This window comes from Hylobates moloch, unplaced genomic scaffold, assembly GCF_009828535.3.
Source record: "Hylobates moloch isolate HMO894 unplaced genomic scaffold, HMol_V3 SCAFFOLD_32, whole genome shotgun sequence".
NCBI classification, from domain to species: Eukaryota; Metazoa; Chordata; class Mammalia; order Primates; family Hylobatidae; genus Hylobates; species Hylobates moloch.
In genome coordinates, this window is record NW_026652307.1 from 2,250,645 (window position 1) to 2,271,383 (window position 20,739).

General features: G+C 41.5%; 1 protein-coding gene across 1 annotated transcript in view; it reads right to left on the reverse strand.

Annotated features, from left to right (window-relative positions):
- Positions 1 to 1,271: 1,271 nt before the first annotated feature.
- The window catches only part of LOC116463275 (zinc finger protein 831-like), a 104,041-nt gene continuing 84,573 nt past the window's right edge, over positions 1,272 to 20,739 (reverse strand). The window contains exons 5-6 of the mRNA XM_032146310.2: positions 3,049 to 3,209; positions 1,272 to 2,296 (exon numbers count right to left, since the gene is read on the reverse strand). Of these exons, the coding sequence (XP_032002201.1) occupies positions 1,451 to 2,296; positions 3,049 to 3,209 (1,007 nt within the window). The 3' untranslated portion in view covers positions 1,272 to 1,450. The remainder of the gene's footprint in view (positions 2,297 to 3,048; positions 3,210 to 20,739) is intronic.

The following is a 20,739-nucleotide window of genomic DNA, read 5'->3' on the forward strand; positions in this document are numbered from 1 at the left end:
CTTAGTCACAGGCACAGACTGACTAAAGTGTATTCATATGTGTGAGATGCTCTGCATTGCTGCTGTGTCTCTGAAGTACAAGATGTCATATGAACATCATTAAATCAAAGTTAAACCAAAAGAGCTCGGCTACAAATTTCAAATTGTACAAAATCATCCCAAAAGCAAGTATAAAATCTTATAGAAATGCAGCAATGTAAACCTCTTTAAGTTTCTCCTCTCCCATGGAAGGAGGGGGAGAGGAAGGCAGTGGATCTGAGGCTTTGCCCCCTGGGCTGGCTGACGTAGATCTGCTGTTTTCTTCTGCACAGGGGCGCACCGGCTTGGAATATTGGGGAATTTTATCTGTGCAGTTCTGACGTGCACAATACAGAGGCTGATTTAATTTGACAGCAAAGTAACACTAAGCCCCGAAAATAAAATTACTGAGATGTAAAACAGCATCAAAACTCCAATTAGTTTTGTATCCTTGAAGCTTCTGAAGGAAATCTAAAGGCTCCCATCACGATGAGCAGGCATCAGTTTAAGCTGTACAGATTACTAAAATGTAACCCTCTAATTGAAATTGCTCAGAGCACAATATGACAAAAAGAATCAGAGGAAAATAAGCGAATTTTTCCCTCTCAAAAAATGACTCATTACAGAGAGTTCTATTAACTTTTAACACAATGTTCCTTTGCAAGAACATAGAAAAACCAACAGTCTCAGCAAAGGCACCAGCAAAGGTACCAGGCACAAGAGCATGTACTTGCATCATCTGACCATAAATAAGCATTGATCATTTGTGCAACATTTAAAAGTAATCAGCATTTCACCAGATCATAGGCATTCTGAAATGTATTTACAACTCCACTGAGGACGTGAATTACTCTGAACAAGCTTCAGTTTTTTAATGCATCTGAATTTTGTCTCCAAAATGAACAGAAGTATCTCTGTGCCCAGTTCACAACCCCGTCTCCTTGTCAAGCTACTCCAATTATCCCAAGTATGCTCTCCATCTTGGAAGCAAACCCTCAGTTTACTAATGGAGAAAGCCAGTTGCCTCGACTGTGTGGGGTCCACTTGTGGAGAAATGTGTTGATTGTGGCTTTCTTGGTTAGTGCCATTTGATTGCAGAGAGGCAGTGGGGGACAGGTGCAGAAGACGAGGCTGGGAGTCAAGGCCCAGTCACTGTGCACATTGACCATTTGCAGAGTTTGCTTCCTTGCCATCTCTGCCCTGCCTGGCACCATTTGAAGATGAGCAGAGCACTCCCAAGGGGAGCTGGGGAATGCTGCGGCTGAGTTGGGGGTCAGAAGTTGGTTGGACTTGGCTGGTAAATTACTCAAAATGGCTTTCCTAATCTGTAGGTGTTTCACAGACAGAGTTTAGTTCTTCCGCCAGCCTGACAACATTTACTTGTGAAGCGTCAACAGTCTTTGACCAAAGACACCGTCTTTCTCTGGAAGCTTCATATTTCTATAACTAATCGGTCTTCATCGTCGCTGCTGGTGTCACTGAACTCTACTCGAGTTTGCTTTCTCATTCCTTCCAGACTCCTCTTCTTGAGGGATTTAGAAGGGGCTTCAGGAATTTCTATGGGCTGCTCTGGCTTAGAAGGAACCACAGAATTTTTCCGAGTGATTAATTCAGATACCTGACGTTTCCTACCATCACCTCCTAAAGAGGGACAGGGGACAGTCATTTCCCCACACCCATACTGGCCTCTGGAAGGAAAAAACGTCTTGTGTCTCCCTTCCTTGTGGTGTGAACTAGCTGAACTTGGTCCTGAAGCTCGTATTTCAAGATGAGTTTTTTCAGTTGACCCCAGTGGAACTGAATCTGAAATTCTTTGTCCAGATAAAGGTCTCCCTGGCAAGAGGATCTGTGCTCTGCCCTCTTCTGTGGCTTTGCTGTCTGGGGAGCCTGATGTCAGAGTCCTCCCTGCAGTCTGGCTGTGGTCTTGTGGTTCAGCACTGTGAATTTCCTGGGATATGTGATCTGTTCTCCCTGGCAGAGAAATACAAACGACAGCCACAGAGGTAGCAATGTCATGGCGGGGAAAAGTTCCTTTGGACCCAAAGGAAGAAGGCCTTTGAGCATCTGAGAAAATGCATGGTTTGGGATCTGTTGAGAGTGGATCCTGGGAGGCCAGCAGCTGAGTCTCCAGCAACCCAAGGTCAAGACCTTTGCCAGGGGGTAGAGGCGCATCATTAACCACTGCCAGGCAGGTGTCAGATTGCAGAGATAATCCTGATGTGGCAGCAGTGCTGTGAGTAGTACAGTCACCACGCTCACCAGCAGATGGAGAAATATCCTGCAACAAAGTGCAAAGGAAAAAAATGGGGGGGGGGGTTAATTGGTACAAAGAAAAATGTGGTCAGAAACGTGGTCCTCGATGAAAACAGGTCTTGAGGTCTTAATGATTCTTTACCAAGCGTGAACTTCAATATGACGCCCTCAATAAGTTTCCATTAATAACTAATTGGTGCATTAACTCAAATAAAGCTCCTGATTGATACAAAATAGGTTGCTGAGATCCTGTGCTTTTATCTGGCTTTGTGAAAAACAAAACCGCTCAATTATCTAACCAGTTCTCAGCTTCCTTTTTTAAGTGACTACCGCTCATGAAGCAGATGCACTATTTTATAGGACTGTGTATTGAAGGGTTTTTTTTTTTTTTTTTTTTCTAGATGAGTGTTTTTCCAAGTGTGGTCTGGATACGTATTTTAGCGGTTTTCAACACGCAGCCCCACAATCTGTCTGGGGGCAATTCATGTTGCAGTGGCATCTGTCAGCCATCTCTCTATTCAGGTGTGCAGTAATAACATACTTGGGTTTTTTTAAAGAAATCATCAGAAATCATCCCAATGTTTGCACTACCAAAGCTGCTCATTCGATACAGAATGTTTTGAGTTATTTGTTTGTCTTAATGGGCTTTCTGTGCTGCGAATCTTCATAAGGTGATCCGAGCAAGTTCTGCCACACTGAACAAGAGCAGCAAGAACAAGCAGGCCTCTAAATCTAGACCAGGAATAGGTAGAGGCAGCTCAAAATCATCATGCCCACCTTCACAGTTCGTTTGTCCATTTCCCTGACAGTTCTTGAACTTGTACCAAGAGAGAGGGTTCCTGAGGTTTGTCTGCAGTCACCTTCCTTCTTCTCTTCCTTCCCACAACAAGGAGGTGATTCTGAGGTGGCACGAGATGGCTCCTCTTGCAGATTCAGACCTGAAAGCGGAGAGGCACATTTACATATAACTGGAATTATAAAATTAGCAAAGAGTAATTTCCTGGGAGGTTGTCCATGACTTCATGATCACCTCTGAGCTCATTAACCCTCATCTCACAGGGTGTGTATAAGAACTCAATTTATCTCCAACCAATTCACATTTGGTCAAATAAAATATATCCACTCTATGAAGGAAGGAAATGGCAAAACCAATTCTCAAAGTAGAAAAATCCCTGAATGATACATATCATAAAATATATCTATATTTCATGTTGCTTCTTCTCATCAGAGTTGTATTCCTGGTCATATCTGTTTAGGTGAGTTTTAGATCAGCTTGAATTCTCTGGCATGCTACCAAGTAGTCAGAATAGACGTTTCACTCGATGTACGGTGGGAACCTAGAAATAAATCATGTCTTAATTCCCACTAGAGTGCTGGGCAGCAAGGGATGAGGTTGGCTTTTGTGATGCTGTTGTTTTGTTGCAGTGGTTATTGTTGTGATTGTGGAAGGAAAGAAGGGCCCTGACAATATCCGCAAAACAGCATTTCTCGTACCTGTCTTTCCCGCATCCTTCACCCGCACAGATGACCTGGCATACCAGTCAAAAGGATCACAAAATTTCAGAGAGGGCAGGTTCCATCATGATATGAGAGCAGAGAAATATCTTAAAATGACTGTGTCACTAGAGAAGAAGCACTAGACCCACTTCTAGATTTGCTTTTATTTTGATGAAAGGTACACATGTGCAGTCTGAAAAGTCAAGCCTAACTATGTATTAAGAAAAACAGCAACCCCTGCCAACCCATCCATCTTTTCTCATTTGGGAGTCTTTTGACTTTTATCTCCTTCATGTCTAATAACATTGTTATAGAACTACATCTTGTGGAAGTAGGAGTTGTGACTTCTCATGGGGAGAGAGGAGGGTTTCCCTCTTCTTCCAGCTCCCCTCCTCTTCAAACTTCATGACCCCCCACACGAGCACACATTCCACCTCTCTATCTTCTCAACAGTTCTCTAACCCCTATGGCCTGTTTTTGTTTAGGCGAATATTCCATGTTTATATTATTATGTTTAGGAGAATACCTGTCAGCACTGAATCTTGTAGTATACTATGATTATGTTGCCTTTCTTGCGAAAACTGCTTTCCCTGGAATTAATGATGATTTTGCTTTTTAAGAATTTTGCTAGTTTTCTATGGACTTATTTCTAAAATCATTTTCCAACCACCTCTCCAATTGTCTGAGGTTTCATTTCATTCTGTGAGACATGTTTCCTTGAAACTTTCTGATTTGCTCCAAGTGGACCACGTTTCTCTACAGCATGGCTGTGCCCCTGGGGTCTCCCTTCATCCCCACTGTGCTGATTCTCTTCACCTCTTTCCTGGTTCCTGAACCTCTACAACTTCTTTTTTCTTGGTTTACACTCCTGCTTTCCTAACACAAAACTTCTAGTAGTTTCATGAGAAAGGGTACATGAAGTATAACTCTTTAGATGTGATTGGCAGCTTGGCTGGGTATGACATTCGAAATTGGAAATCACTTGCCTTTGGGGTTGCAGACATGGCTGTATTGTGTTCTAGTTGTTGAAAAGTCTGGAGACAATACAATTTATGATTCATGATCCTTTGGATGAAATCTTTTTGTATGTCACTCTCTGGAATCCTCGAGGCTCTTCTTTATTTCTGGTGTCACCACAGCCTGGGTCTATCTTCATTCATTGTCTGGGCACTCAATCAATTCTTTCAATCTGAATCATGTCCTCAGGTTTTAGAAAAATGTGGTTCTGTTTTTCTTTATTCCCTTTTCCTTCCTCATGTACAATGCATTGTTTTGAAATATATACACATTGTAGGTTGGCTAAATTAGCTTATTATTAATAACATATGTATTAGCCCATAGGTTTATCTTTTTTTGGCAAGAACACTTATACTCTCAGCAATTTTTAAGAATATAAAACATTGTTATTAACTATAGTTACCATGTTGTACAATATAACTCTTGAACTTACTTGTAATTTCTGATTGTTTTTCCCTTCTGTTTTGTCTTCTCTCTTTCTAGAACTGCCCTTATTGGGTTATTGGATCTCCTGGTATAATCTTCTATTTTTCTTATCTTTTCACTCTGATGTTCTATTTCTTGGTCTTTTTGTTTCACTTTCGGGGGAATTTCCTCAACTTTATATTCCAATGAGTTTCTATTTCTGCTATTATGCTTTTAATTTCTAAGAGTTCTTTCCCATGTTCTTTTTTTTATAGCATCCTGTTCTTACTTCATGGCTCTAACATCCTCTCTTTTACCCAGGCAATGTTCATAATGGGTTGTTGTTGTTGTCGTTGTTGAAGTTTGTCTCCCACTACATAGTCTCTCTTCCAAGTTCCTTTGTTTCCATTGGTTTGTTTTTATTTCTCTCTTTAGGTTAGTGGCTTTCCTGAGAAATACAGCAATCTTAGCTGCTTATGTTTAGGAAATGGGCACAAAAAAGCTGACTTGGTGTTCTTTACAAGTGCAATCGGTCAACCATGGGCCCTACTGTTAGGTTACGTGGTCGCCCTGTTTAAGTGGGAACCCTGAGGTAGCCATCTGCAGGTCTCCACGTGTACTGGTCAGCTTCTACAAGAAGAGTCCTCGGGTCTCCTGACTGGAAAATAGAAGCCAGGCTGCCAGCATTCTGGAGTCAAAATTAGAGAAGAGATTCTGGGGGCTCATATGCAGTATTCACATTTGCTCAAACCCCATTTTCAATCTAGTCCCCTCACTCCCCTGCTGCACTAATTATGCCAAGTGTCCCTCAGCATTTTGTATGCTGTCCAGAGACTAAACCCCTAGTCTTCTCCAAGGGTGAGGGAAGTTACCAAGCTCTGAGAAGTAGAAACGGAGTAGGAATGAAGTCTGATTGCTTCTTAGTCTTTCAATCAATCTTGTTTTCAGCCACACCTGGTACCATGAATGTCTGAGTTGTGGGGAGTCTTCCCACTGTTAAATCAGGATTCCACTCCTTGGGGTCAGCTACATCAGTTCCCATTCAGACTCTGCACTCCAGTTTTCAAACTGGTGGCATCATTTCTTCTCCAAGTCGTTTCTCCTTGTGAGCTTATACATTACAAACACCTTTAACTACTAACCTCTTGTGGGTTGTTAGAGAAAAGTCGAGGTAAATAAATGTGTTCCATCCTCCATCTTAAACCAAAAGAACAGTTCCACTTCTTATATCTCAAGGGGTAAGTTACTAGATTACCAAGTGTGCTAATCCTGAGCAAATCAACTTGGAAAATCCGTAGAGAAGTGCACAGTTTGGGAAAGATAGCAATGCTTTTTTCTTCCACAAAATCTTTTCTTGACCCTCCCGTATACTCGGGTAATCTAATGGCACAGAACTAGGCTTTTGGTACTCCATTCACCTGTTCAACAACCACATCCTGGGCCCCTTCAATGACCCAGGCACCATGCTCCACCTTGAAGAGTCTGAGAAGAACAAAACAAAGGTGGCGCTGGCCCTCAAGAGCTTCTACTGTAATGGGGAAAGAGAAGCAAAGACAAGGAAGCAGACGCCTATTGTGATGGGGTCGCAAAGGAAATAAATCGAGGACGGGGATATTACCGAGAGTGAAAATGAGAGTACTACAGGCAGTAACGATTAACAGGAGGCTATTCCAGACACTAATGAGAAATGGAGAGGAGCATACTACAGCGTCACGATAAGCAGGGGATAGTAAAGAGAGTAACGAGGGGGCTTAATCCAAAGAGTGGCTGGGGACGACTGTTTTATATAGCCAAGGAAGACTTCTCAGAAAGGCGACATCAGAAATGAGACCTTCAGAGTGAGAAAGAACAAGTCCACAAAGGATGTTCTAGACAAAAGAAGGAGCAATACAGAGACCTTAAAGGGGAAAGCAGCTTGGGGGAGCAAGAGACCCATGGGGGGCCAATGTGGAAGGACAGTCGTGAATGAAGGGGCAGGGGCAAGATGATGGCAGGGAAGTCAACAGGGACTCAGATCTTGTGGGGTACAAGTGACTGTGGTAAGAAGTTTAAATTTTGAAGCCAAACTTGGGAGAGAGGTGAGTAGAGGTGGGAAAACCAGTTACAAGCTTACTAGGATAATCTAGGAGCCAGATGAGATGGCTTGACTAGGGCACCAGAAGTAGACAGGGAAAAAAGGGGTGGATTCAAGATACGTTTTCATTCTCACCCATGAAAAATTACCAAAAATTAATGGTGATGATATGCATTTCCTTAGCCTCATCGTTCACCAAGCACAAATGCTCACTCTAAGTGAATTAAGCTCTGTCCCCACAGTGACAAAACAACCATGCAATTCATTCAATTCAATGAAGAAGTAAAACCAATTCGTGTAGAGAAAATAATCAGATTGGCCAAATGTCTTCCCAACAGGTTGTTTTGGTTTTTAAGCTTAAGCAGAAAGGTCATGTGCACATTTGACCAATAACTTCTGACTCATCTATGAAAGTAAAGGAAGAAAATCCACTGATCTAATTTGTTTTTGACCCTACAGTCTACAGAGAAAAGTGAATTATCTTTAATAATTGTGAAAAATGCTCAAATAATGTCACTGAAGTGTGTTAAACTGATTTGGATTATTGAGGAAGGACACTAACTTGCTTTTAAATGAATGGGCCTTTTCAAAAAGTAAGTAGTTCCCTGGCCAAATTTTAAATCACAGAATGTGATTCCGTTGAGGCTTCAGCATCACACTATATGAATCACTTCCTACATCTTCAGAAACTACAAACTCCACTGTCTTAATGCAATCTTCAGAAATTCAATCGCTCTTACACAATTATGTGACTCTTATTAGAGAGACCATCTCTCATCACAGCTCTCTGTGCCGTGCTGTTCTTTCCCTGATTAAAGGCTGCGTTTTTAATAATTTCCCTCAGAAATAATTGCCAGACTACATTTAGAGGAAGAGGCCACTTAAAGTGTTACAGCAATTTTAAGTGTGGCCATCTTGAAAAGGCTACAGGAAACTGTAAAATACTTAGAAAGAAAATGAAATAAATAAACAACATGAGGCAACTTACAATATAACTGTAGACATCTTTAATGCCAAACCTTCTTCCAGCTGCCTAATGTCTAGGCCTTATTAAAACGCTATAAACGCATTGCTCAAATATCATTAACTAAAAATGTAAGTAATTTGACATATTTCTTTTAGTTTGTCCCAATACACCAAAACTCCATGAATGTGGATTCCAAAGACTGAATTATTATTTTAAAAAAGGGCTAAAAATGAGTCTACAAAATCAACCTTCTAAGCAAGCTGCAAATATAAACACGAACATAGGAGTAATTTCCTAGGCTATTAATTGATCCGTGATTAAATTGTTTAGAAGCATCCCTGGAATTAAAAGATCCACAAGGTGCTAGCAATTACTTAAAGAAAGCTGGGCAGATCTCTAAAAGTAATCACTTTGTGGACAATTATTTATTCAAATATTTTTAAGCCTGTTTTCGAGCCTATGTTACTGAGCCTAAATATTTACTGAGCACCAAGCACAACCAACAACCGTGCCAAGAATTATGCTAAACACAGGGCATTTGTTCCCTGGAAAACGAGGCAGACACACCCACATGATAATTATAGTTCAATGGGGGAGAAATTCAGTAAGCAAATAATTATATAAAAAATTCACCAAGCAAATGTAGTAAATAGCATGAAAGAAAAAGCACAAAGGTGCTAGGTGGCCATGAAATAGGACCCCAACCCAATCTATATCTATGGAAAACAGCAAAACCATGCGCACAGTAAATCATCTGACATCGCCCCTGTCCTGGATGGCTTTCTAAGTCTGAATCATCTATTCATGTAATTATTCAACCAATTTTCTTTAAGTCTCTGTTGCATACCTGACGTTATGCTAAAGTTTCTTTGACAGTAAATTCATTTGTTTCTGCAATCCTATTACATTTTTTGTTTATGACGCCTCTTTACGAAAAAAAAAATGGCTAAAAATGATGGAAGAAAGAGGTTTTATTCCTCTCAGGCAGAGAGAATGGGAGATGTTGGATGTCAATGCCAATCAAAAAATAATCAGAAGTCAGTGGGCGGTGAGCAGTGAGAAGCAGCCCCGACTTCAGCTGCACAGGCAGGGAGGGTTGTGGGAGAGGACCAGAAAGATGGATTTATCAAGTACAACCTTGGGTATTTCTGCACTATCCTAATGCAATCTTTTGAAAGTTTGCCTCTAAGTAATCATAAACAAATCTTTTATTTCAACAACCATTTTTCTTAGTAATTCTCATCTCTTTTCTATTTCTTTGATGAAAGGCAATCAAGATAACCACCCTTCCCTCGCAGAAATCCTGAATTCAGTGCAAAGCGGTGTTTAAAATTTTGCTTTAAAAATTCTGTCATGTCCAGACATCAAGAGTGTACCCTTAAAACACAGAGTGAAAATAGGATTATGAAATTGGAGAAGGAAAAAAGACAATAAAAAAGAAAATGCCATTTGAAAGATTGAAAGGCAAAACAGAAACTGGCTGATCTACTTTGTGTATCATTCTTTTAAAAGTTTCTTGTTGCTAAATGAAAATTGTCTATGCGGGTCTCTTCCCTGGGACATTATCGATATACCTGAAACAGTTTCTCATCTTTCCTCAAGATTTACACCCTAGAATGAAGGAGAAATTATTCTGTTTCAGCAATTTCAGAGCACTATGACTTAATAGCTTTGGGGAAAGAATACTTCTCCATTAATTCTAATGAGAAAAGATGTCGGAAGTCCTGTCAGAGAAGGAGAGTGAAGGCACAGAGAGAGAAGAGGGCTCTGGAGAGACCCCCAGACCCATCCCCGGCCTCTTGCTGGCTCCAAATACCTCAGAAATACTTTCAGAGGAGGATTATGTGAGCCCAAGGAGGGAGACTGAGGAGGGAGAGGTGAGCTCGCCCAGGCTCGTGAGGAACAAACAAAAGAAACCACAGAAGAAAACCAAAGTGAACAAAGCCAATGTCTACCTTTGTGCCAGAGATGTATTCAACCCTCTTCATACAGTATTTAGAAATTGTATCTTTTATGTGTGTGTAATTGGGTAAAGGTTTTACTTCAGAAACCATCTGTAATCGCTGTCATCTCTCCATTTCTGTTCCTGAGATGAAAGGAACATGTTTTGATCACTTTTTCCTCTCAGATACTTTCTCCAAACTCAGTGAATGGGGCTGGTTTGAAACATTTCAGTGACTTTAAAGCTTGGTCGTGTACAGAATTCAACAGTGTTCCTTCATCAAATGAAATAATGAAAACTGCCCAGGAACAGTCTTTGAAAAGTTTATCTCAAAATTGACTGAGGAAAATGCGTTTTGTGGGTTTGTTAAAAACCAGTGGTTCTGAAGCAAGGGTGATGTCTGGACAAATTTTGGGTGGTCCTGACTCGGAGTGGAGGGGATGCTCCTGGCATGTTGTGGGTGGAGACCAGCGACCCTGCTACACATCCCACACTGCAACAAAGAATGGAGTGTCGCCAAATGTCAGCAGTGCCCAGGTTGAGAAACCCTAATTTAAAGCAAAGATCACAAACTCAAATGCTACAGGAGCCAGACAAATCGCTAATTCGGGTGCCTGCCTGGGGATGGCCAAACAGCAAGCCCAGGCCCCAGGGGTGGCTGACCCCTAACTCCAGCCAACTGAGACAATGAAGGCCGGAGGGTCCAGCTCACCAGATCTGTTTGTTTTTCAGGAGAAAAATCGAAATCTGTATTTCACATGCTTTCAAACATTCATAACTAATTAATTTTCAAAACGACAGTAGCATTGTGCTACCCAATACATCTGTGGCCTGAATTTGCTAATGAGAGGCCGGTTGGTGGTGACCTCTTGTTATTTAAGAAACTCACATGCGCCACCCACTCTGATAGCAAAGCTTCACCGTGGCTTTGCTCTCTTGCTGAAACAAAGTTTCTTTTTAAAAATACTCTTAAAAATATTGATGGGAGAGTAAATCTGTTTTTGAAAAGTAATTTGGTGATATCTTATAAGGTGAAATAAATAAGTATAAAACTATTGATCCAGCAATCGCTCTTTGGGAAATCAGGCAAGAATGTGTACTGCAGCAATAGTTGTGGTAGGAAAAACAATAGGCATCAACATAAACATCCACCAATAAAGGAAGGGATGAATAGATAAATAGTAGTACATCCAAACTAGGGGATTGTATGCCACTATTAAAACAATCTATATACATATCGGCCTAGAGTTGTGTACAAAACATATTAAGAAGAAAAGAATTGCCGATTACATCTGGTATGAGCCTTTGTGTAAAAAACAACAACAAAAGGTGTCTGTCTGTATTTGTATGTGAGTGGAGAAAGATGTAGAAGGATGTGTGCCAACCTAACTCTGGTGGCCTCAGGGGCAGTGCGGCTGGAAGTTGTCAGGCTTTCCTTGGATAAGTCAATGCTGCTTTCTTTTTTGCAACAAACATGATATTGCGTTATCAGTTGGAAAGAAAAATAAAAGGCACATAATCATATTGGTTCTAAAATTCAGACTCAAAATAATGAGGAAAACCCCCAAAGTGTATTATACCTGAATATGCTCAGGCAAAACTAAAAGTCAAGTCAGTCCTCTTACCAGAAGATCAGAACAGGTTGCTGAAAGACAGAGATAAATCTTCACACACCAGTAACTAAAATTTAGTTTTTCAGGCACAGAAAAACTGAGAGATTCATGAAAGTAAGAGAAAAATATATTTTTTCCACCTCTAGCCAAATCTAGAGTATTTCTGTACTATCCTATTTTTTTTGAAACTTTGCCTCTCTGAGTAATAATTTTAAATCTCTTTTTTTTTTTCCCAGAAACCACTTTTCTCTATGGTTCTCATTCGTCTTCTCTTTCTTTGATGAAAGGCAATCAGTTGAAGAACACTTCACTTACCATTTTCTCCAAAAAAACATTTTTAGTGGGGAAAGTATGCTTAAAATCTTTTGGTAAGTCAAAACTTTAATCATGCCCAGACAAGAAGAGAATGCTCTAAAATAAAGAGAGGATAAATTGTGAGGAAGAAAGAAAACTAAATGAAGGAAAAAAATTGTTAATATTATTTGCATTCTTCAGTGCCAAAATTGAATCAGGAGAATCTACTTTATGGATCATTAATTTCAAACTTTCTTAACTCTAAATGAAAATTGTAGAGAGAAAAGTTCAGGCTTTGGGATATAATTGATGTGTTTAAGCAATTGCCTTATCATTTCTTAAGATTTACACCCTGGGGAAGGAGATGTTATCCTGTTTCAGCAATTCTGTAAGCAATATTACTTAACTAATGGCTTTAGGAAAAGAATATCTCCCTATTAATTCTGACAGGAAAAATGATGGTACAGAGCCATTAGTTCTAGTCAGAGAAACAAGGAGGGAGTGAGTAGATGAGGGAGTCCTAGAGTTCAGGCTGCCATTTTGTTTCTCCTTGGGAAAACATTTTGAGGTGATTTGTGACAGAGAGACGGGGCACAAGAAACACCAAGGGCGCCTCCTTCCACCTCCCTCCATCTACTCATGGCAGAGTAACACAAGTGCAAAGGGTAAAAAGAAGAAATAACTCCCATCTTCTTGATTTCAGAGAATTACATCACCATCCTCACATAACACTTAGCTATTCGACCTCTTCAACGTGATTAGGTCAACCTTTTACCTCGAAAAGTACCTGTCTGAGCAGTTTTCTTTGCTTTTCTATTTTTTCAATGAAAGGCAGCTGCGTTGATAACTTCAGCCTCAGAGGAATTTTCCTAAACTATGTTAGTGGGGGGAAAAAATCCAGTTAAAATATTTCAGTCACTTAAAACCTTAGTTATGTGCTGAATTCAAAAGAAGAGATTCCAGTAAGAGGGAAAGTAAATAAGACAAGGAGAAAGAATACAGGTCTCCCTCATCCCCTGCCCTGCCTTGCCCTAGAGTTAAATACAGGTTTATTGCTGATAATTAAGAAGCTCTATTCTATGTACTTGTTGTAGTATACACATAGCTGAAGATAAAAAAAAAAAAAAAAAGGACAGAATTACACAATGATTAGTACTGTGGTAAATGCCACAGAGGAGATGGGTTATGAATCATCCCATCTCCACACTACCAGGGCGCTTCATCTGCTTTGAGAGTCTGAAGTGACCAGCCTGAGGAATCGCTAAAATGCCACCTCACAAAACCGTCTAAGGAGGGTTGACTTGGTGATGAAGCCTCAGCCCTGGTTCCTCAGAGAGATGTGGCTGAAGGACTCATCGAAAGAGCAGAAAAACACATTTATCAAAATCTAGCAACCCGTACCAGGGTATTTCTCTTTCCTAGTGCAATTTTTTGAAAGTTTGCCTCTTCTAAAGCAATCATACATTTTATCTCAGAAATTACTTTTCTTAGTGGTACTCATTTCTCTTATTTCTTTGATAAAAGGTAATCAATTTAAGATTTCCCATTTAGAGATTTTTCTTTTTCTAAACAATATTTAGTGGAAAGTCATATTTAAAATCAATCGTTAATATTTGTGCCCAGACCACAAGTGTGTATCTAAAATTTAGACAGCAAAAGGATATATGAGGAGAAAAAAATATAATTAGTGAAAATACCTTCTGAAATATGTAATGCGAAAATTGAAATCAAGAGTATCTACTGTGCTCTTTTGTCCTCACACCAGCTGTAGAAATTATTTTATAATATAAAACTTAAATTATAGGACTTTTTTTCTTTTTTACCTCAGAAACTATCTCCTAGACACACAGTAGCATCCCTATCTTCCTGTACATTTCATCAGTCTGGTTAAAATGCATTAAAAATTTACAAGCTCAGTTACACACAAACCCAAAAGCTCACCTGAAAATACAGGTAGGACGACAACAGCAACATTTAGGAAAGAGAGGGAATAAAAAAGGAAGAGTATTTCCCTAGAAATATTTTATTTATTTATTTATTTTTTTTTTTTTTTTTTTTTTTTTTGAGACGGAGTCTCGCTCTGTCACCCAGGCTGGAGTGCAGTGGCGCAACTTCGGCTCACTGCAAGCTCCACCTCCCGGGTTCACGCCATTCTCCTGCCTCAGCCTCCGGAGTAGCTGGGATTACAGGCGCCCACCACCAAGCCCGGCTAATTTTTTTGTATTTTTAGTAGAGACGGGGTTTCACCGTAGTCTCGATCTCCTGACCGTGTGATCCGCCCGCCTCGGCCTCCCAAAGATGCTGGGATTACAAGCGTGAACCACTGCGCCCGGCTAATTTTTTTGTATTTTTAGTAGAGACAGGGTTTTACCGTGTTAGCCAGGATGGTCTCGATCTCCTGACCTCGTGATCCGCCCGCCTCAGCCTCCCAAAGTGCTGGGATTACAGGCGAGAGCCACCGCGCCCGGCCCCTAGAAATAATTTTCAAACCAATCAAATCAATCAGTAAATCTCATTTCTAGATGTTTTTAAAAGAGCAGCAATTGAGGTATTATTAGAACTGCCTAGAAAGTCCATTTCTGAGGTGTAGAAAAAGCCTTTACATCTTTCCTGAAGAATTCTACTCTACCACTCACAAAAGGAGTCTCTTTGGCAATTCTAAAGCAATGTAGGAAAGGACATCTATGATCTGACAGAAAATGGGAGGTAGCCTTTAACTCTTGTCCGGAGAAGAGTGTAAACAATGTCACGCATCCAGAAAATTCCAACTGGAGAAGGGGTGGAGAATGCCGCAGGAGGGGAATCTTGTAGCAGACACACAATTCCGCACAGAGGATAGACAGCAGCTGGGGGGCTGTGGGGGGTGGGTGGAGGTAGTGATGAGAAGAACAGAATAAAAAATACACAAACCTTCCCCAAGGGGAGAAAAGGTAATCTTTAGTCTTCCAGGCTTGCACTTCCCTGAATCCTCCCCTAGGGGTGGTCTTGGGCAGGGGTGGGGGCTGGAGGAACCGGTTCACCATAGCACAGGGCTGTCTACCTGGGTATTTTCTTGAGTGAGGCAAAACTGGAGAAGTAAGACTGTGCTGCCCCAGAATCTTCTCTCAATAGAAGTCACAAGGTCTGCTTAAAATGCTTACAGATGGCCGGGCGTGGTGGCTTATGCCTGTAATCCCAGCACTCTGAGAGGCCAAGGCGGGCGGATCGCCTGAGGTCAGGAGTTCAAGACCAGCCTGGCCAACATGGTGAAATGCTGTCTCTACTAAAAATACAAAAACTAGCCAGGTGTGGTGGTGCACACCTGTAATCCCAGCTACTCGGGAGGCTGAGGCAGGAGAATCGCTTGAACCCAGGAGGAAAAGGTTGCAGTGAGCCAAGGTCATGCCACTACACTCCAGCCTGGGTGACAGAGCGAGACTCCATCTCAAAAAAAAAAAAAAAAAAAAAATGCTTACAGAAAGAAAGAATAACTAAATCAAGGATGTAAAATGAAAGTCAAATAAGAAAGGATGAAAGAAGGGGGGAAACATGAACCATAAGCAGTTGTCATCAAAAATGTATTCGAGAAATCTTCTTGGCTTATCTTTTAAAATATGTTATGACTAAATTCAAATCACAAAAGAATACACAGCTTAAATGATCATGCAGTAAACTAACATAATGGTTTTGAAATCAAGTAGTTTACACTGTTTCTGTGAACACTGACAGAAAAATAATGAGAAAATTGCATGAACATCCAACAAAACCTGAGGGCTGGAAGCGCTGGGAGTGGGTTTGGTTTGGTTTTCTCACTCAGGCCATCATAAAAATTTATTAAAAAAAAAAAAAAAAGTCAATGTGGAGAAAGGGGAAGAAAAATGGGAAGTGAGCCTGTACCCCAAAGGATGCTGGGTAAGGGGAGCAAAAGAAAAATAATTGTCATATCCACATGCTTTCTATCACTTCATGGAGTCTTCAACTTCTCTATGCAAAAACAACCTTTGAAACTTCTATTTGGGGAAACGTATTCGTCCATTTTACCTCCGATATTCCGATACTTCTCTCATAGAGAGGAAAACAAAGCTACCATTTTCCTTGCTGAACCTCTTGCGGCCCTGCATCTGCTGTGTGTGTGACTGTCAAGTATGCTTCATGATTATGAAACTTATCTCAGGGAAAGAAATCCATACCCAGGCTCTAATAGATACAACGGGGAGAGGACGAGAGGAGATGAAATAGCATGAGGTGGATAATAAAATTTAAAATAGTTTTAGCGTAGAAATGTACCCTGTATATAAGATCTCATCTCGGTGCTCATTATAGCTTCTGGGTGTATTTTCTAAGCCAGAAGGGTACAGCTTTGATGCTGTCTCCCTCACGAATTTCAAAGAGAAAAGCAAGTTAACCCTTCTTCTTCCACGTATTAGCTTTGAAAACAATGAAAGCAAATGTGGCCTTTCCTTTGTGGCGAAGTCAAGGTTGGACAATCTAGGCGACTGGCTGCTCCTCTCCTCTGGTCAGGGTGTTTGGCTAAAGTGCCCCAGGTCTTGAAAAGGCCAGGCCTTACCTAAGCCAAGCAGCCCCGGGTGGAGGGGTGGGCAGAGACCACATGAGAAGCAGAGAGGAAAAGAGAGAAATCAAGATGCACTGATTCCAGAGGAAACTGGGGGGTCAGGACACTTCCCAGCTCTTCGGAGGCAAGCAGTTTAGTGTTTGAAAAATGGAAGGCCCAGAAATCAACCCAGCTGTGAGAAGGGCCCCAGGCCGACTGAGCAGGGATGAACAGGAGTACCCAAACTGATCAGGATTAAGAAGAAAAATTCAGATTTGGGAAATTTTCAAGCAGATGAAGGCCCCCAGAGAGGAATATGCCAGAAAGGATGAGGGTCCGAGGCCTCTACCACTTTGCCTTAGGGAAGGGTTGGCAGATAAAATACGGATGCCTGGTTCCATATGAATTTCAGGTGAACAACAAATCATTTTTAGCATAAGTATGTCTTATACTTATGCAATGTTCAGGGCATACTTATGCTAAAAAATATTATGTATTCTGGGAGTTCTGTATTTTTATTTGCAAAATCTGGCCATCCAACTTTAGGGAGGTGGAAAAGGAAGCAGGGCAGGGACTGGCCGAGCTTAGACAAATCAGTCAGAAGACGTCAGGCCTGGCAGTCACCACTTCCTCCCAGCTCCGGGCACTATAGCACTACAAGCTGTACATCCAAGGATGGCTGCGGGCTGCGGTTTGGGATGAGCATTTATCATCAATAAAGACATCTTCATGGGGGGAGCACCTCACAAATATCCCAAGCATGGAGATAGCCCTGACAGCCCTCAAAGGAGAATAACTTCCATGAGCTCCCAAAACTCAGCCGACAAAGCTCACAGCGGCTCACGCCCATAATCCCAACACTTGGGATGCATCACCTGAGGTCAAGAGCTCGAGACCAGCCTGGCCAACATGGTGAAACCCCGTCTCTACTAAAAATAGAAAAATTAGCTGGGCGTGGTGGAGGGCACCTGTAATTCCAGCTACTTGGGAGGCTGAGGCAGGAGAATCACTTGAACCTGGGAGGCAGAGGTTGTAGTGAACTGAGATCACACCACTGCACTCCAGCCTGGGTGACAGAGCGAGACCCTGTCTCAAAATAAAAAGCTCACAAGCAAAAGGTAAGACAGGGACAGGTCTGTGGAGAAAACCAGCATCCCACAGCCCTGCTATCCTCTTAGGAAATTTTTAGGACTACCATGAAAAATAACCTTCTAAAAATCTACTTTGAAAAATCATTAGTCTATCTCATCTCAAAAGTACTTCTCCCACTCTATCCATTTTCTTCCCCGAATGGTCGCCTAACTAGGAAAGGCTTTTAGGTATAGTTCATTATTATGAAGGTTCTTTCTGGGTGAGAAACCTTAGGTAGCCTCTAAGAAATGAGAGTGGGAAAAGATGAGGGGAACAGAAATGGCATGATGTGGATAATAACCTTTAAAAGGGACATTATGTGGAAATGTGTCCTGGAGTTCCGGATGAGGTGGCCACACTCCAGTAATTGCAGGTTCGGGAACATTTTCTAGATGAGAGTTTTGTTATGCTCATAACTTCTCCCTCAATTTTAAAAGGAAGAAAAAAAGAGGGAAAAAATCTTTTTCTTCTTGTCTTAAACTGGGATGGGGGAGAAAAAGAGCATAAACTTTGACTTTTATTATTAAAGTTGTCAATAGCATGGACTTCAGAGAAGGGCAGGAGTTGACTTTTTTCCACCAAAAACATCTTTGTCATCCACTTGAAGGCAAAGGGCTCATAAGAAAATGGCCCTAAGCCAGGCATGGTGGGTGGTTCATGCCTGCAATCCCGGCACTTTGGGAAGGGGGATCACTTGAGCCCAAGAGTTAGAGACCAGACTGGACGACATGGTGCAACCCCACCTCTGAAAAAAAAAACAAATGCAAAAAACTAGCCAAGCATGGTGGTGCATGCCTATAGATTGCATCACTGCACTCCAGAGTGGGCAACACAGTGAGACTCTGTCTCAAAAAACAAAAAACAAACAAAAAAAAGGATAAAAGAAAATGGCCCCTCGTGCAGAGGAGAGGAATTGGCTCTCAAGGCGAAAGCTCTTCAAAGGGAGAAACCAAGCAAGTCAGGAAGACCCTTCTATATTCATTTGTCCTCTGTACCTGGGAGAAGAGAGAGATGAAATATGAGGACAAAAGGGCATGTTTGGCCCAAAAGACTCGTTGGTAGGCAGGGATGGACAGACACCCTGCGCTTTTTGTTCCTCACCTGGCTGCACAGAGACAGAGAAAGATGCAGCCACATCACCAGTGTCTCCTGACTTTGGAGGGATCTCGAACAGACCAGGAAGGAAGAATGAATTTACAAGGATGTCAAACATACTTGGGAGGCCACAGTACATCAACAGAAGGCAAGGGACTGACAGAGGTCCAGGGTGAAAAATTGGTATCCTCTATCCTTCCCGTCTGTTTGAGACATTTTTAACCTCACTATGCAAAAGCAACCTGCAAAAATTCTATCTTAAAAATTATTAGTCTATTTACCTTGGAAATATTTCTCCCCTACATGTGAGGACGCAAGGCTATCTGTCTTTCAGCACTGAGCATCCGCTGGCCTTCTGCTCACTGGGAGAGAATCTGCCATGTGCTTCACTCTTTCGAAGGTTCTCTGAGGGGGAGAAAGCTATGCCCATCTGCCAATAAATACCAGGAGAGGAGATGAAAGTTGATGAAATAGTACAGGGCAAATAATGAAATATAAAATAGGTGTCAGTGCAAAAGTCTACCCTACGGTTCTTTTTTTTTTTTTTTTTTTTTTTTTTTTTTGGTAGCACCTCTCCTCTGATTATAGGTCCAGGGTCTATTTTCCCAGTGAGGATTCTAATGTAGTTCATCTCAAATATTTTCAATGAAAATAAAAGTAATTTACGTCTCCAATAAAGTTCTGGTTTGGGTAAAGACTATAATGAACTTGGTCTCACAAAGCAGCTCTGATAAGGGCCTAGGTTAACTCTGCTCTGGAAACACTAATTGCACCCTGAAGCACAGGAAACGTAAGTGGGGTGAGTGGGGAAACTCCTGGGGGCAGGGGGCAGAGGTTACAACGAAAGGAAACGCATGCAGCAGCAGAGAGATGAGGCAGGCACCAGATACTTTTGGCAGAGAAAAGCAGAACCCCTGTGGGTCAAAAGTTTCCCAAGAGAAGCAGAAAATGACCGTGGCCAGGTGCTCGAGGTCAGCATCACAACAGGGAAACATCATGTTGGCAGCGGGGACCCTGGCTGTGGCACAATGAAAATGGCACTTCATCCCTGTGGTCTTCCTCCTCAACACCCACAGCCCCAGACTCATCATGAGGAAGATATCAGACCTACCCCAGTAGAGGGACATCCTACAAGGCACCTGACCAGTCCTCCAAAGTGCCATAAAAATAAGGACAGTGACTGACAGCCGGGGCTGAGGAGCCTTAGGAGCCACGATGACTAAATGTCATGTGGGACCCTGAATGGCAAGAAGAGGGCATTAGGGAAAAACCAGGGGAATCTGAACAAACGGTGAATTTAGGTTAACAATAATGGGTCAATAGTTAATGGGTCATTAATTGTAAAAAATGTGCCATACGAATGTAAGATGTTAATAATAGGGGATACTAGGCGCAGAGTTTATGGGACTTCCCTGTAGTATCTTTAAAACTTTTCTGTACATTTAAAACTGTTATAAAATTTAAAGTTTATTAAAAACAACAACTGCCCAATTCCTTAGGTGGTCTTGAAAAGATCACGAAAACTCCTTTCTCTTGGGGAAGGGATTTGTTTGCAGGGGGGATCATTCACTTCTGTTGCTTTGAGTGTCTCAAAACCTAGACTGTCTCTAAAACCCTTCTGGAAGTCTACACTTTCTCCCTTATTCTCTGGGACTTGGACAATACAGCTCTTCTTCTAGGATGTTACCATAAGGGTATCATTCCTTCCCTGATAGGCCCTGAAATAAACACATTATTTTTTCAGTTCTCTCATTTCAAGCCACTTTCTTTAACAGTATTTGGGGTGTTGTACTGTCAGGACAAACTATCTAATTGGCAGAGCCCAATGCAAATGAAAATGGAGGGCCTTCACTCAACATTATTAAGAATTTCAAGCCCACAACAGGGGAGCTTCAAACCGAG